The following is a 13,939-nucleotide window of genomic DNA, read 5'->3' as shown; positions in this document are numbered from 1 at the left end:
TTATTCATGTTTTAATCTTGGGAATAGGCAATTTTATGGTTCTAATCACCTGATGAGTCACTGTTAATGTGTGTTAATAACTTTGCTAATTATTGTAGAGAACTACTGAGGAAAGATAAGAGGGTTGTGTAAATACGGTATTTTCACCTCTCCAATAGCATCTCTTGGAAAGTTGTGACATATGCTGTCTGGATTTATAACATAATCTTGAATTGGATCAAACAAAACATGTGTCTCACTTCTCCAACTTGATGCAGCACCTACATTAGAATACAGCACAGTAAACTTCAGTGTTTTAGGTTTCATCCCATTCCCGTTCCATAATCAATTTTAGAGAAATTATACTGAGAGAAATTTAGTTAATTGAGGACCAAGGGATGCATAATGTGGAATCAATTCAAACATCATAATATCAAGGCACATTAAGAGATACTGCAAGATTGAAAAGTAAATACCCATGCTAAAATCTTCTGAAAACAAGATGATAATGTGTAATTATGCAAATTTTACCCACATCATCAGACATTTGGATGTTAGTTGCCAAACATATGAGGAAAGTATAAGGACATTGTAGGACACTAAAATGCAGGACAGAATAGTCGTCTCTTCTCTGCACACAGTCATTGAATGAAGTATTACCAATGAATTCAGATCTCTAAGCAGCATAATTGCTCAGTATCAAAGTCATGGGTCCAGCTTAATGGTAATGTATACTGTAATAATTCTGTCAGAAACAACAAGTAGGCCTCTTTTTGAAACTCTACCATTCAATTACATATCTGTTTTATAAACATTGTATTCAGTACAGCCTGAGGCTTTCAAGAGATAGCCCTCAGGGCATTACCACATGTTGTAATTGTTTATTACGTTATCTGTTCGTGGTGTGAGAGTCCCTTGGGGTGAAATCTGTTCATGCCAATATGCCAGCATTTAAAGCATTTGATATTGTCCCAGAGCACCATGGAAAATGACAAAACTAATAATAACTCAGGATCTGCATACATTTTACTGGGTTGTGTGTATATGAATATATTCAAGTACTTGTATACATTAGTCTGGAGTAGTCGTGCTGGAGGCCTCACAGGTTCAGTGCATGGCTGCCCTGAAACCCTGGTCATGTATTTATATAAACCTCTACCTTCTTGGTTCTCATTGCTGGAATAACCTTTTCATGTGTTTTTTTGAGGAGCGATTTCTTTTCAAGACATACGTCATGTCACCGTATTCCCAGTGTTTGATATCCTTCTTCTCTACCTCTAGCCTTCATTTTCTTTCCCAATTTGCTTATATGAAGTTTATATGTTTCTTTTTGCACATACAGCACTGTCAGCCATTCTGGTGGGCAACATCATTTCTTATTAAACATTTATTTATCTGATCAAAGTTTATATTGTGTAGAGGATTTGAATTTGATCTTCGATGTATATGAGATTTCTCAGTAATATCACAGCATAGTCAACCACAATGAATTCTTAAAAAGGTTTTGATTGATTTATGTTTGCACAGCACTGCAGACATACACAATGCAGGAAACACAAAAATCAGCAGAAAAGAGCATTAGAGAGAACAGCATTAGGTTATTGTGTGAATAATATATCAAGTTTAGAGGATGATTCTTATGACCTGTCAGTCCTTATAGTATCCGCTCTCCTTGAGGCATGTCAGATTTTCAGTTGCAGTTTTATGTGTGGGTTACATGTTCTGGTTTACATGCTCCAGCAGTGTGCTGAACAAGAATCTTGAACAAGACGTCGTTGTTGTAGGAGCTCCTTCTCTTTCTTCCTCCTCACCTTTTGTCTGCGGCTGATCTGCATATTTACTTTGTTTGCTTAACATCCCTGGTAATTCCTGACCATGTTATGCCATGCCTATCCACTAGTCATCCTCGTCAAGTTTAGTACTTCTACCGATAACCCTGCCTTTTCACCCGCCTGTTGCTTCATGATTAATAGCTCACCAGGATGCTCACCACTGCTGTCTGTCTGACAGATCGTCTGTGCTGCCTTCTGGCGCTCTAAGCTTCTGCATGCTTACCCCTACCACATTTCAGCTGTCATCTTTGACTACCTACCTGCTTGTCTTGCCCCTTTTGATTTATCTATTTGTTCTGACTGGTTGCCTGTTACTGAATGTAAGCCTCCTCATGAGCAAGTAAAGCCTTCTTTTATTATATCAGTTCTGCCTCGCGGGTTTCACTTTTGGTCCAAAAACTATCCACACCTGCGGTGCTGACTGCAGGATTTCTTTTGTATTCTCCCGTCTCCTCCTCTGAGAGCAGAAAGCAGCTCCAGAAAATAAATGGCAATATTTGTTTTTCACAGATTAATTCCCAGGATTAGATATTCTGCTATGCAAATAACAAAGACAAACACTCGGAGAAATATCAATAAAGAGTTCACTGTTTGGTGTTTGGTGTCGAAACAAAGTGAGGAAAGATGAGGTTGGTGAACAGAGTGATACCCCCTTAAGATGTGGTTTAAACATGACGCCAGCATGATGAACAAGAAATACTGGTGGGAAATCAGACAGACAGCAGAGACAGACAGCAGGGTATATACTTGTTGATTTGTGGATGAAGTTCAGTATGATGGCTTGCCAAATATTGAAGAGTCAGGTGAAGCAAAAGTAGCTTAATTATTTGTTTGTCTGGAACTATGATTGCTATATGCGTGAAGAGGAAAATAATATTAATAGGCTACAAAAATGATCCAACTGCTGATCTATATAGCAGGAGAGTGAGTCTCAGCATGTTGGACAGGTTCTGGAGCAAAGGTTCTCAATTGGACTATGGCCACTGAATTTGGACATGTAATACGTCTCTGTTTCCATCTCTATTCCCTCTCCTTCTATTCTCGTTGCAGCTCTTTCTATTTCAGGAGCTGTCTTTGCCTTCCCTGATGAGTTTGGCAACTCATTCTGCCATTCTACATTTTTAAAATCTGACGATATTGTTCCATCAGTCGAGCTGCACATTTTACCCATCCCATCTCCTCTCTTCTCCTCTATGTCTTTCCATCATTCATAATCTTGCTATAGTTTCTTTTCCTCTTTTTTATCAGCTCAAGGTGACCAAGAACACATATAAAAAAACTGTGTTTATGTTGAAATTCAAACACTAACTTTATAATTTATTAAATGATTTTTCACAAAGTCTTCTGACACAACTCAAACCAGCTTAAATAACTGATTTCTCATGGTGGTAGTCACTGTGCAAGAATTGAAGTGCTTGTATTTTGATTCCTGTTATTTAACTTGGATAATGTAGGCTATTACATACTGAATACCTGAGAAAGTGATACCCGAGTTTATTTAGGTGCAGATATAAGCTGTGGGCCTCAATCATTAGTTCAGACCAAATTGTTTTTTATATAATAGAGCACTGAAATTGTCAAGTACTAAACTGAATAGCTATGAAACAAATGCTTAGATACGTTTTTGCATTGCCTGAATTGAATCATAACTTAAGTTTAAAATGTTAAATTGATTCTAAAATGTTTTCATTGAGATAAAATTCTGGCTCAGCTGTTTATGTTAAAATAGTAATAGATTTTAAGAGGTTAAGCATATTTTCTGAATGACAAAAGGACTAAACTATGGTAAGTCTTATCACCATTCAGAAGTCACAGCAGCAGGTAGTCTTATTCTTACAATTCAGAGAAAATTGTGTACTGGTACTGGTTCTTTTCAGAATAACAAATGAGCATGATTTATCATATAAGATATTAAATTATGGAAAATAAAATCTGTACATGTATATAGCAAGTCTATACACACGTATACATTGAAAGCATATTTTCAATATGTAGTCATAATATACAGCAGGCTGTATTTCCTGTACAAGAAGGGCCAAAGTCGTCTCTATTCCTGTACAAGAAGGGCCAAAGTCGTCTCTACTCCTGTACGAGAAGGGCCAAAGTCGTCTCTACCTGCTGAGGAGACTGAGGTCCTTTGGAGTGTGCAGGACTCTGCTCAGAACTTTCTGTGACTCTGTGGTGGCGTCTGCAGTCCTCTATGCAGTGGTCTGCTGGGGAGGACGGAGCACGGAAAGGGACAGAAAGAGACTGAACAGACTGGTCAGGAGGGCCGCTTCTGTCCTGGACTGCTCCCTTGACTCCATAGAGGAGGTGTGTGAGAGGAGGACCCTAACAAAACTCAAGTCCATCATGGACAACCCCTCTCACCCCCTGCATGGGACTGTGGGGGCCTTCAGCAGCTCCTTCATCAACAGGCTGAGACACCCACCCTGCAAGAAGGAACGCTACCGCAGGTCATTCCTTCCATCAGCCATCAGACTCTTTAACATCAGCATCACTGGCTGATGTTAACACACTGTTTTTCATTCATATCATTCCACTCCTTTCATATTCCTGTCCATACTTGTACATTTTATGTCCATAGTGTAAATATTTATTTATCACCACAACATATATTTATTTACTATTGCTTATTTTCTACTGTTGCTTTCTTCACTCTTTCTTTTCTATTGTTGCTGCTGTAACATGTGAATTCCCCCCTATGGGGGATCAATAAAGAAAGTCTAAGTCTAAGTCTTGCAGCCTACTTCAGGGACATTGGCTAATAGAATTATTGCAATTAAAGTCACATCTGAAAATGTATCATCAAACTGGAATATAGTTTTGGATGGTGCTATTCAAGAACCATAAATCAACCAGTGAATATACTGTTGATGTCAAAATATTGTAAACACACTAGAAATGAATAGAAGTCAGACAAGTAGTGCTGTCACACTCCCATTCAAACGCTTCCAAACAATAACCAATGACAATCGCCGATGTAAGGACGAATGACGCTTCTGTCCAATCGAATTGCACGTTCTTCATGTACGTCATGCTAAGGAAGTGCAGACGTGCCGAAGCAGTAGCGTGTGGGCCCCAGCTAGCTATACTCGGCGCAAGTAAACTATACATAAACAAAAGTGAATGTCAGTCGTCCATATTACATGTAACTCCAGATAACTTGACAACCTGCGGTTTGACAATGGGAGCGAACAACAGTACCCGCCGCGTGTCTTTTGAGTCAGACGAGAACGAGAATATAACGGTGGTGAAGGGCATACGGGTAAGTGACAGTGGACAGACCTGCTTAGTGCAGAGTGAACAAGTGTGTCGTGACTTCAGTACAGTCATATCAGTGAATACAATGAGTTAATACAATGGTGTGTTAGCCTGTAACGTAATACTTCACTAACAAGAGTGCTACATGGCTAAAAGCAGCCACGCAAAGTTATTTTTGCCTGACTGTCATTCATTCTGACAGCGATACACCACCGTCCGGCTAATCTGAAGAAATTAGTTAGTTTAAAGATTTAAAGGTTATTGAAATGGAGTGACGGTCAGACTCTGTTATGAGGCGGGAGCTGTCACAAGTTCTTCCATGCCAGAGTCAGCTGTTGTTAAATATAGATTTAGAGGCTTTAGTCGATCAGATAAGACTTAAGTTGGCATGACACTGTCTATTATTACTCAGTTGGCAAGCCAACCAAGACACGCTAATGTTATCTGTCAATGGAGTGTAATCCTGTTTATGGCAGTGCTGCAACGGTTACATAAAAAGATTGAGAACAAAGCTTTGGCTTCTCCAATTAAGCACAATATACAATATACAGCTTTTCTTAAGAACACTTTTGGGAATGTGCTTGTCTGCTGAGAGTCGGATGATAATACAGCTAGGCCTGGTTCTCTTCAGTAACAAAGTTTCAATGATACTGACGCCTGTAAAGTTCACTCACTAATAGTTTGTTTCATTTTTACTTGATCTGTCCACAGAGAAACAAGTGACACAGTTTTACAGGAAGATGCATTTGATTTATATGTATGGGAATAAGATACGACTTGATTATGTTTAACTATTTCTTGTGTATGTTCATCTAATTTTTCCGCTGTCACTTTTCTCCTTTGTAGCTTTCTGAGAATGTCATCAACCGCATGAGGGAACCCGAAGCTCCTCCCAAACACCAACATGCTTCCACTGCACCACCCTCCATGGCACCTACCGTCGCTCCCTCTCCTCTCCTGCGACCAGTGCCTCCCCCCTTTGACCCGATCACCTCCTTACCTCCTCCCCCTCCTCTTGTAGAACCTGTTGCACCTCCAGCTCCTCCTCCACCAACTCCATTTGCCACAGAAACTGTGGCTGCACCTCCACCACCTTCTCCTAAACCTCCTACAGAACAGGTAGCAGCACCCACCATAATTGACATTGTGCTCCCATCCTCATCACCCCCAGCTGTTGCTCATGCTGTTGCTGCTCCTGCTTTTGAGCCTGTGGCGGCACCTCCTCCTCCTCCTCCTCCTGCACCTGCTGCTGTTGAGCCAGTAATTTTGCCTATATCTCTCCCCCCTTCTGCTCCCCTGATCCCTGATTCCAGTCCTGCTCCTGCCGTTGTGGAAGTGATCACTCCGCTTGCTCCTTCCCCCCTTGTAATCGAACCATCTCCTCCTCCCATAAATCAATCCATTGCTTCTTCTCCTCCAGCAAATGAACCCATTGCTCCTCTACATGTGATTGAACCCAACGCTACTTCATCTGTAGCTGAACCAATACCACCTCCTCTTCCTGTCAAGATTGAATCCATCATTGCTACCCCTCTTCCCGAATTGGATCCCATCTCTTCCCCTCCTGTTTTCGAACCTGTCACCATCCTGCCATCAGCCCTACGTCCTTCAGGGGACGCTTTGTCCCCACAGCCTGCTGAGCCATTTGCTGCACCTCCCCTGCCTGACTTTACTGCTCCTTGTGAACTAGTTGCACCTCCTCCTCAGCCCCAAGTGGAGCCAGTATGCCCTGCTCCTGTCCCTGAGCCAGTGGTAGTGCCTGAGTTGAGTTCAGCAGCACCACCTCCTGCCCCACCAGCCGGTGAGTTTTATTCCACTATGTTGAAAATCATCTCACAAACAAATGCAAAAGGTTGCATAGCCAACATTAAGCTTTGTATGTAGAGTGAATGATGGAGCAGCTGTATGAGGAATTACTAAATGTTTTGTGAGTTCAAAGCTGAGACCAGAAACATTTTCCATAATGAAGTTTACATGTAGTCGTCTCTGGATTTGTGCAGATGTGACATTTTTTTGTTACCTAAGAGGAGGCTCGACAAACGTGTGTTTTAATTTTTCGAACAAGGGACTGAATGAATGAATGAATGAATGAATGAATGCTCATTTACGAAAACTGAAGAAATTACTCGTTCTTGGTAATGGCTCATTTTATCCTGAAACGTACGGGGCGCCACTTCAGTAGCATGGTTAATTAGAAGGCAGAAGGTTATGAGGGAAGCAACTGTCCAAGGATTTATTTAGAGTCCAGTTACATTAAATTTTAATGATGTCTATTGTGTGGGTGTTTACTTTGAGCCACCTTAAGCTTTTTGTCTCCAACTTTTCTGGCAATATGTAATTAGTCTTCATTTTAAAAAATGGGTGTTGCAGTAGCCATGGTCATATTATGATTCATTGCCATGCCCCAACTGTTAATGGAATGATTAATTCTTTCTTGTAATAATGTTAATAAATTGATGCTGTAATTAGTGGCCCTCCATTCTGCCTTGTCACTGTGGAGCTAAAGCTGTCATGATAACCCTTGTTCTTCCTGCGGTTTGTGAGAGCACTCTAAATAGCGAGGACGAACTCAGCGGCAGCCTTAATTTTTTAATCTATCCGCCTCATTTTTCTTGTTCCTCATTTTTTATGATTTCCTTTTCATTAAAGCAGCTAAAATCAATATGCTTATCTTAACGATGGATGACATGACAATTTATATGTGAAAGTAGTTGCTCGTCGGGAGAAGAGAGAGTTATGACAAAACTCTGCAGCATCTGTCAGCTTTACTGAGTCCTTCAGCTCACTGGTCGGCAGCTTTAATGTGGTCACTCTCACTGCTCTGATCAGTGCCATGTTTGGGTACAGCAGACTGTGCCCAAACAAACCACTATTGTGCAGAATCAGTAGACTGACAATAGTTGAGACTAGTTGGTGAGCACAGTGGAGCATTTAGCCACTTAAAAAACCCTTATAAAATGGCAAATGTTCTGTACTTGTATAGAGCCTTTCTAGTCTTTTTGACCACTTTAACACTACATTCACATTCACACATCGTTCATACAGCAGGAATCTTAAGTTGGAGGAGAAGCTGTGCTCTGGAGCAAGTTGAGGTTCAGTGTCTTGCCCAGTGGAGAAGTGTTAGCACTTTTTTGAACCTTACTGTCTCTCTGTTGTGGGCGCACATCTCTTATCTCCTTGACATATCTGGCAGAGGACATTTAAGTGTTACCTGTTCATTACATGGTACAGAATGGGGCGTGGGTGCTCGTTCGTCAGAGGGTGGCATCCATGGTGTGGGCAGGCCTCCCCATCCTTGACTGTGCTCAATCAGTAAAGTAATTAAAAAAGGCCAACTTATGCCACGCCACACTAGCTCCAGTGATTAAAACGACACCTCCGCAGTTTCACATGACAAACCACAAGGCCTCATTAAGGGAAGGGGATGGTCGGCGCTTGTGTGTATGTGTGTTTCATTTTTGTTTGGCCATAGGGCTTCTGTGATATGACACTGGATTTTGTGTGAGCCTCCTGCCTTTTTGGTTTGAGCACATTAGTAATCACAATCACAGTTAATAGAATTTATTTATGCATATTTCACAGAAGCACTTCGTTAGTCTGTTTTTCTATCAGCTCTTGGGTTACTTTCAAAAAAGAGTTTCATTTTTTTCCCATGTTGAATAAAGTTATTGTGCCATTGCTTTTGTGCTAATTCATTTTCAGATTAAAAGATAAATACAATAATATTTCACTTAATTTTGTAACGGTGTGGAGAGTTTTGAGTGTAGTTATTATGAGAAACTGCTGGCTGCTTTCACAGCACCACACAGTGTTCAATGAAAGATTACAAATCTACTTATTTTTTCCTTTATGAATGCAACTCCTACATTTTCTCTTGGAAGACATGAAGTTGTCATTGCTCTGTTCTTCGCAATTTTAGTATAAAAACAATAATGGAAAGTCTGAGAAGAGGCAGGATAAAAGGAAAAAATGAGAAAGGACTAAATTCATGTTTGTATTGACTGTAGTTGAATTGTTGCTCTAAAGTCACCAGAGTTTGCGGTTTTGTTCGTGGCTGACTCCTCTCAGGCACTGGTCCTTATATTTACACTATCAGCAATAATGTTGGTTGACATTTACTCAGGTTTTTCGTATATGCACTTATAACAAGGTCACCTCACAGCTTAATATGTACCAAGCTCACCAAGTACTGTGACAGAAATGTAAAAAGTCAGCTTGGACAATTGGTCCAGCGTGCTCTTTTTAAGGAACCAAAAAAAAAAAAAGCTAATGTGAATCTCGTTAAAAATTTGCAAAGTTCAGCTCAATCCTGAAAGGGTACGACCTTAATGAGGCGTACATTGATTATGTGTGTCCACGAGAATTTTGTATCGAGAGAGGCTCTCAGCAGGTCGGCTGTCTCTAAATCACAGTCTGAGTCAGTATGTGTGCTGATTACACTATAGTCAAGGTTGAACCTCCTACACCTTCTTCAGTGCGCTATAAATATTCATATGCCATAGCCCACACACTGCGCTGGACTAATAGCCTGCTTAAAGATGTCTTCAGGTGCAGTGGAGAGAATGGGGAAAACAATAGGAGAAATGTGGTCGGCTTAGTGTGTGTGTGCATAAATGTGAGTATAAAACTTGTGAAATATATCACTCTGCTTTTGAAACTGACTTTTCCTGTTATCTTGTGAAAATGTGAAATGATCAGCTGGGTCCTCTTTCATAACATGAGATTGAATTAACACGAAAGAGTGTGAGTAAAAAAGTATATCAGAAATGGCACCTGTCTGCCAGGGCTGGAAGCTTGCTCTTAGCGCTTTTCTTTTTTCTTTTTTCTTTTCCCATTTTGAACGTAGTGAAAGGTGTGCGGTGACACAACTAAGCGCAAGCAGGAAACGTGAGGAAGTGGTAATGTTACAGATTATGCCCTCCACGCGGGTCCTGGGGTTAATGAAACTTCTGATGAGAAACGCAATTTGCCTTCGTCTATTATCTCCACTGCCAATAGCCTGTGCTCCACCGCCTCTCCTACTCCTCTATGGGTTTTTCCACAGGGTTTAGTGATTGGTGGAAATGGAAAGGAGGGAGACACGTCTAAAAAGATGATGAGTTTTTAATCTTTTTAACATTTACATGTCCTACTCAGGATTGACACGGGCTCTGTCGATCTGGAATTGTCTCTGACCCTAACCAGCCTCCCTCAAGGACCCAAGACAGTGTTTATCATATCAGAACCTGTTCTCTGGCTGACCCTGTGGACCCGCCTGCTATCTGGAGCCTCTCTCTGCAGGGCTCGAGAGTATGTGGTGATAAATGAGGAGTTGCTTAGGCTTGCCTGAACTTAAAGGACTTTTTAAATTTTCCTTTTCATTGTGCACTGCTGAAGGGTGTATGTTTTCAATATTGGTGTGAGATATTTTAAAGGGCGATTGATACAGAAATGCCAGTCGTTGAAAACAAGTTTATAATCGCTGAGTTTGACCTCTTAAAGTGCGTTTTCAGTTTAGCGTCCAGTACACTGTACTCATCTGCTCTAAAGACCTTTGGAGGAGATTAGTAACACGTGGAGCATCGAAGATGTTCGAAGAGAATAGTAAGTAGTTGAGTAATTAATTTCACCAAACAGATTCTGCACTGTTAGTTTTATAGTGGCTTAAAGCCAAAGTACTGTCATAAGTTTTATCATTGCAAGAGGCAACTTTAGCTTGAGTTTCAGTGCAGCCGTATTGTTGTGAATCGGAAGACTCAATTCTCACCTGTGGGCAAGGTATTTGTTTTAGCTAATGTCACAGTATTTACGGAGTGACCGTTGGTGCTTTCAGAAGATGGAATGAAATATTGGAAATTTGGCTGTGATGGCATCACAAGTGCAAACATTCATTGCTTATTTCACTCAGAATGATCTAGTAGTTGCAGTGGAACAAGCTGTAAACGCAGCATTGACATACAGCAATATTACCCTTTAAATCTGCTGTGTCAAATGTGTTAGAAAAAAGTTGCTTGTATATCCAGTGCACATGGGACAACGGTAGCTTTCATTTGGAGTTATTATTGAGTTACTGAAAACCAAACAAATGAGAGTGAATATGTGTTTCCACCTGCTAGCTCTTCACTTTGTTTGTCTGCCCTTTAGTGCTGTGCAGTGTTCTGTGATTTAATCAGATTAAAAACAGCTGCCCTCTGCGGCTGGAAATGATGCAGATGCTCTCTACTGAGAGTAAACTAGAGTTTTAAAGTTAAAATTTAAAGCTATGGCCTGTAAAAACCAAAACAAAGAGCTGAAAGACAGTCAATAAAGCATGCTGGGAAATTCAGGGGGAACTGCAGAGTCAGGTTTCTTGAGCGACCCCTTTCACATTTCACCGAGTCGTTTGATGTATTGTTAATATAAAAATATTGATTAGCGCGGCTTTATGCTACGTCTGCTGTGTGACGGCTGCCTCGCTGAAAGTACTGCAGCTCGCACGCGTGCAGTGCCCACACAGACAGCCTGGCTGCTGCTGTATGTGGCTGCTATATGTCTACATTGAGTTTGCCTTTGATAATGGGTTTTAGATAAAAGCCTGATGGAATTCTGTCCACAGAAATGCTACGGGGCCTTTAATTTGAAACCACTACAAGAATGTTGAGTTAAAAGAAAAGGGGGGGGGGGGAAATCATATCTGCGGCTCAGTTAGCCAGTGTGCCCTGTGCGTTAATCATCTGGGTTATCAACAAATACCAAATGATAGATGACTGAATATGTTTTTCCCTCACAATGTTACTATTAACTGCCACAGCGTTATTTCTGTAGATGGAAGACAATCGTAGCATGTCATTTGATGGTTTTATATTTCGGAATATATGTGATGTAAAATGGCATTATTATTTGTGATTTGACAGATGTCCCTATGGCAGACTCAGGACTTTAGCCCTACAGGTTGTCTTTCTAACAGAGTTGTAATTAGACTCTCCTCCGCGGTGAGATCAATGGTGCTTCTGAGTGCTGTCAGACAAGATGGATATTATTTTTTCTCAGTCTGGACAGTAGGTGACAGCAGTCTGTCTTTGAGGATACACTATGCAGCGAAAAGTTGTTGTCAACTGTCAATCACCGCCTCTGTTTGCACTAGTGTTTCTTCTAAAGTCCTGTCACACTACACCCCCCTCTACCTGACGCTTATTCATTCTCTTTACCGTACCAGATAGTTGTCATACTCGGAGTTCTTGTTATGTGCAGAGAAGAAAAGGCTACAAAGGTCGGAAAATCGGAGAGAGGATCAAATTCTGTATTCTGGTTTTATGTGTTTAAGCAAGAATGTCTCCTGAGACAAAATTATTAACTGTGTAGGTGTGACTAAGCTGCTGAGGGAGGTGAAGAAGACTAAAATGATGGAGGAGGAAATACTTGTTAATGAGCTGAGATTTTTTTGTGTCACGACACCAGTCGCATTAACTCCATCTCTCTGTAACTGCTGTCTGTCAGTTTAACAGTATCACTAATTCACATCAAGCCACTTACAAATCTTAAAGATGTTTAATGTCTGTATGTATGTATGTATGTGAGTGAATGACTATGATGACTATATGTCTAATCCTTAACTGCCATAATTACAGGCATTAAGTGAGAACACGATAATTATTACCTATAATGGATATATCTGAAAATATGTGAAGTGCCTTTCAGCAGCCAAGAGGTCAAGTATGCAAACATGGAAGCATTAGACAGTGAGGGAACTGTGTTATTATAAGTCATTAGAAAAGAGATGGAGGAGAGATAGAAGAAGATGTAACACGACTGTAATGACAGGAGATACCCAAAGGCTGCTTTCTTGTTTCTCTTCACCTCCTCTGTCTTATCTACAAATCTCTTGCTCCCATCTCTTCTTCATTCTTTTCCTCTTTCTCTCTTGGCTTTTCCTTCTCCTTTCTCCCTCCTCTACCATCTCCATCTTGCTCCCTACCTGATATGCAAGTCCAACTCTGACTTGGATTCCTGAGCCTGACAGAAAGCGCTAAAGGCTTCGAACCTTGCTAGCTTCTTAAGTTGCTGCACCAGTTTGTATCGTAACGCCACATGGTTAGAACTGAAGAAACAGTCTGCTGCATCGTTTGTGTCCCGGTGATGACCTCACTAATACTGTAATGACCTTTCAACCAATGTCGGGCTAAAGCTCCCTCTGCCTTTCCAACACAACCCAGTCAAGTGGGTGTGAAAGACGAAACGTCATCCTCCTGCCGCTTGCTGAGAGAGAGATGGCTGACACGAAAGGCATTGATCCTTCACTCTGAGCCCCCCTGCCTCCGGTCCGACTTCGACCCTCTCAACTATCAGTGTACACTTTACTTTTTCGGTGCTTTGAAGTTGATGCTGCAGTGTTCGGCTAATTAAGAAAGGTCAGGTCAGAAGTAAAGTCTCCCACCAACATAGATACAATTTGAGTTGTTTCAGATATTTATCTTTCTGGCTTCCCAACTGGTCAAGAAAACTTTCCATTTTTGCCACCACAACTGCTAGAGAAAATATCAATTTGAACGCAAGAATCAAAGTTGTTTTTAACTGCTTTTATCTTTCTGTCCACAAAGTATCTCACGTCTTTTAAATAGATTCCTGAGATTCTGAGATGTAATTATTAGCCTATGATGTTGATCTGGGAATTTTCTGCTTTTAGATAATTACTCTTTTTAAAGAAAATAAAGATCTCAAATCACAAGGCTACCTAATGAATACAATTTAAATTAAACTATTAAACGCAGTAGTGTTAGTAGTATGTCTTAGTGCTTGTTTTTTTGGAAGTCTCACCAAGAAGAAGTGATCATTGTTGGTTTGCCTTCCTACGCTTTCCAGTCGTGACTGAGCGGCACCACATGTTGGACTGTAACAGGAGCAGATGA

The 13,939-nt window shown here is 40.8% G+C and overlaps 1 protein-coding gene across 1 annotated transcript in view; it reads left to right on the top strand.

The window, feature by feature from the left end:
• The first annotated feature begins 4,877 nt into the window (after positions 1–4,877).
• Positions 4,878–13,939, top strand: part of chchd3a (coiled-coil-helix-coiled-coil-helix domain containing 3a) — a 68,711-nt gene continuing 59,649 nt past the window's right edge. Inside the window, exons 1-3 of the mRNA XM_070853739.1 lie at positions 4,878–5,079; positions 5,922–6,194; positions 6,783–6,876. Coding sequence (XP_070709840.1) covers positions 4,999–5,079; positions 5,922–6,194; positions 6,783–6,876 — 448 coding nt within the window. The 5' untranslated portion in view covers positions 4,878–4,998. The remainder of the gene's footprint in view (positions 5,080–5,921; positions 6,195–6,782; positions 6,877–13,939) is intronic.

Source organism: Pempheris klunzingeri, chromosome 22 (genome assembly GCF_042242105.1).
Source record: "Pempheris klunzingeri isolate RE-2024b chromosome 22, fPemKlu1.hap1, whole genome shotgun sequence".
Lineage (NCBI taxonomy): Eukaryota > Metazoa > Chordata > Actinopteri > Acropomatiformes > Pempheridae > Pempheris > Pempheris klunzingeri.
This window is presented reverse-complemented; position numbering and strand designations above follow the sequence as displayed.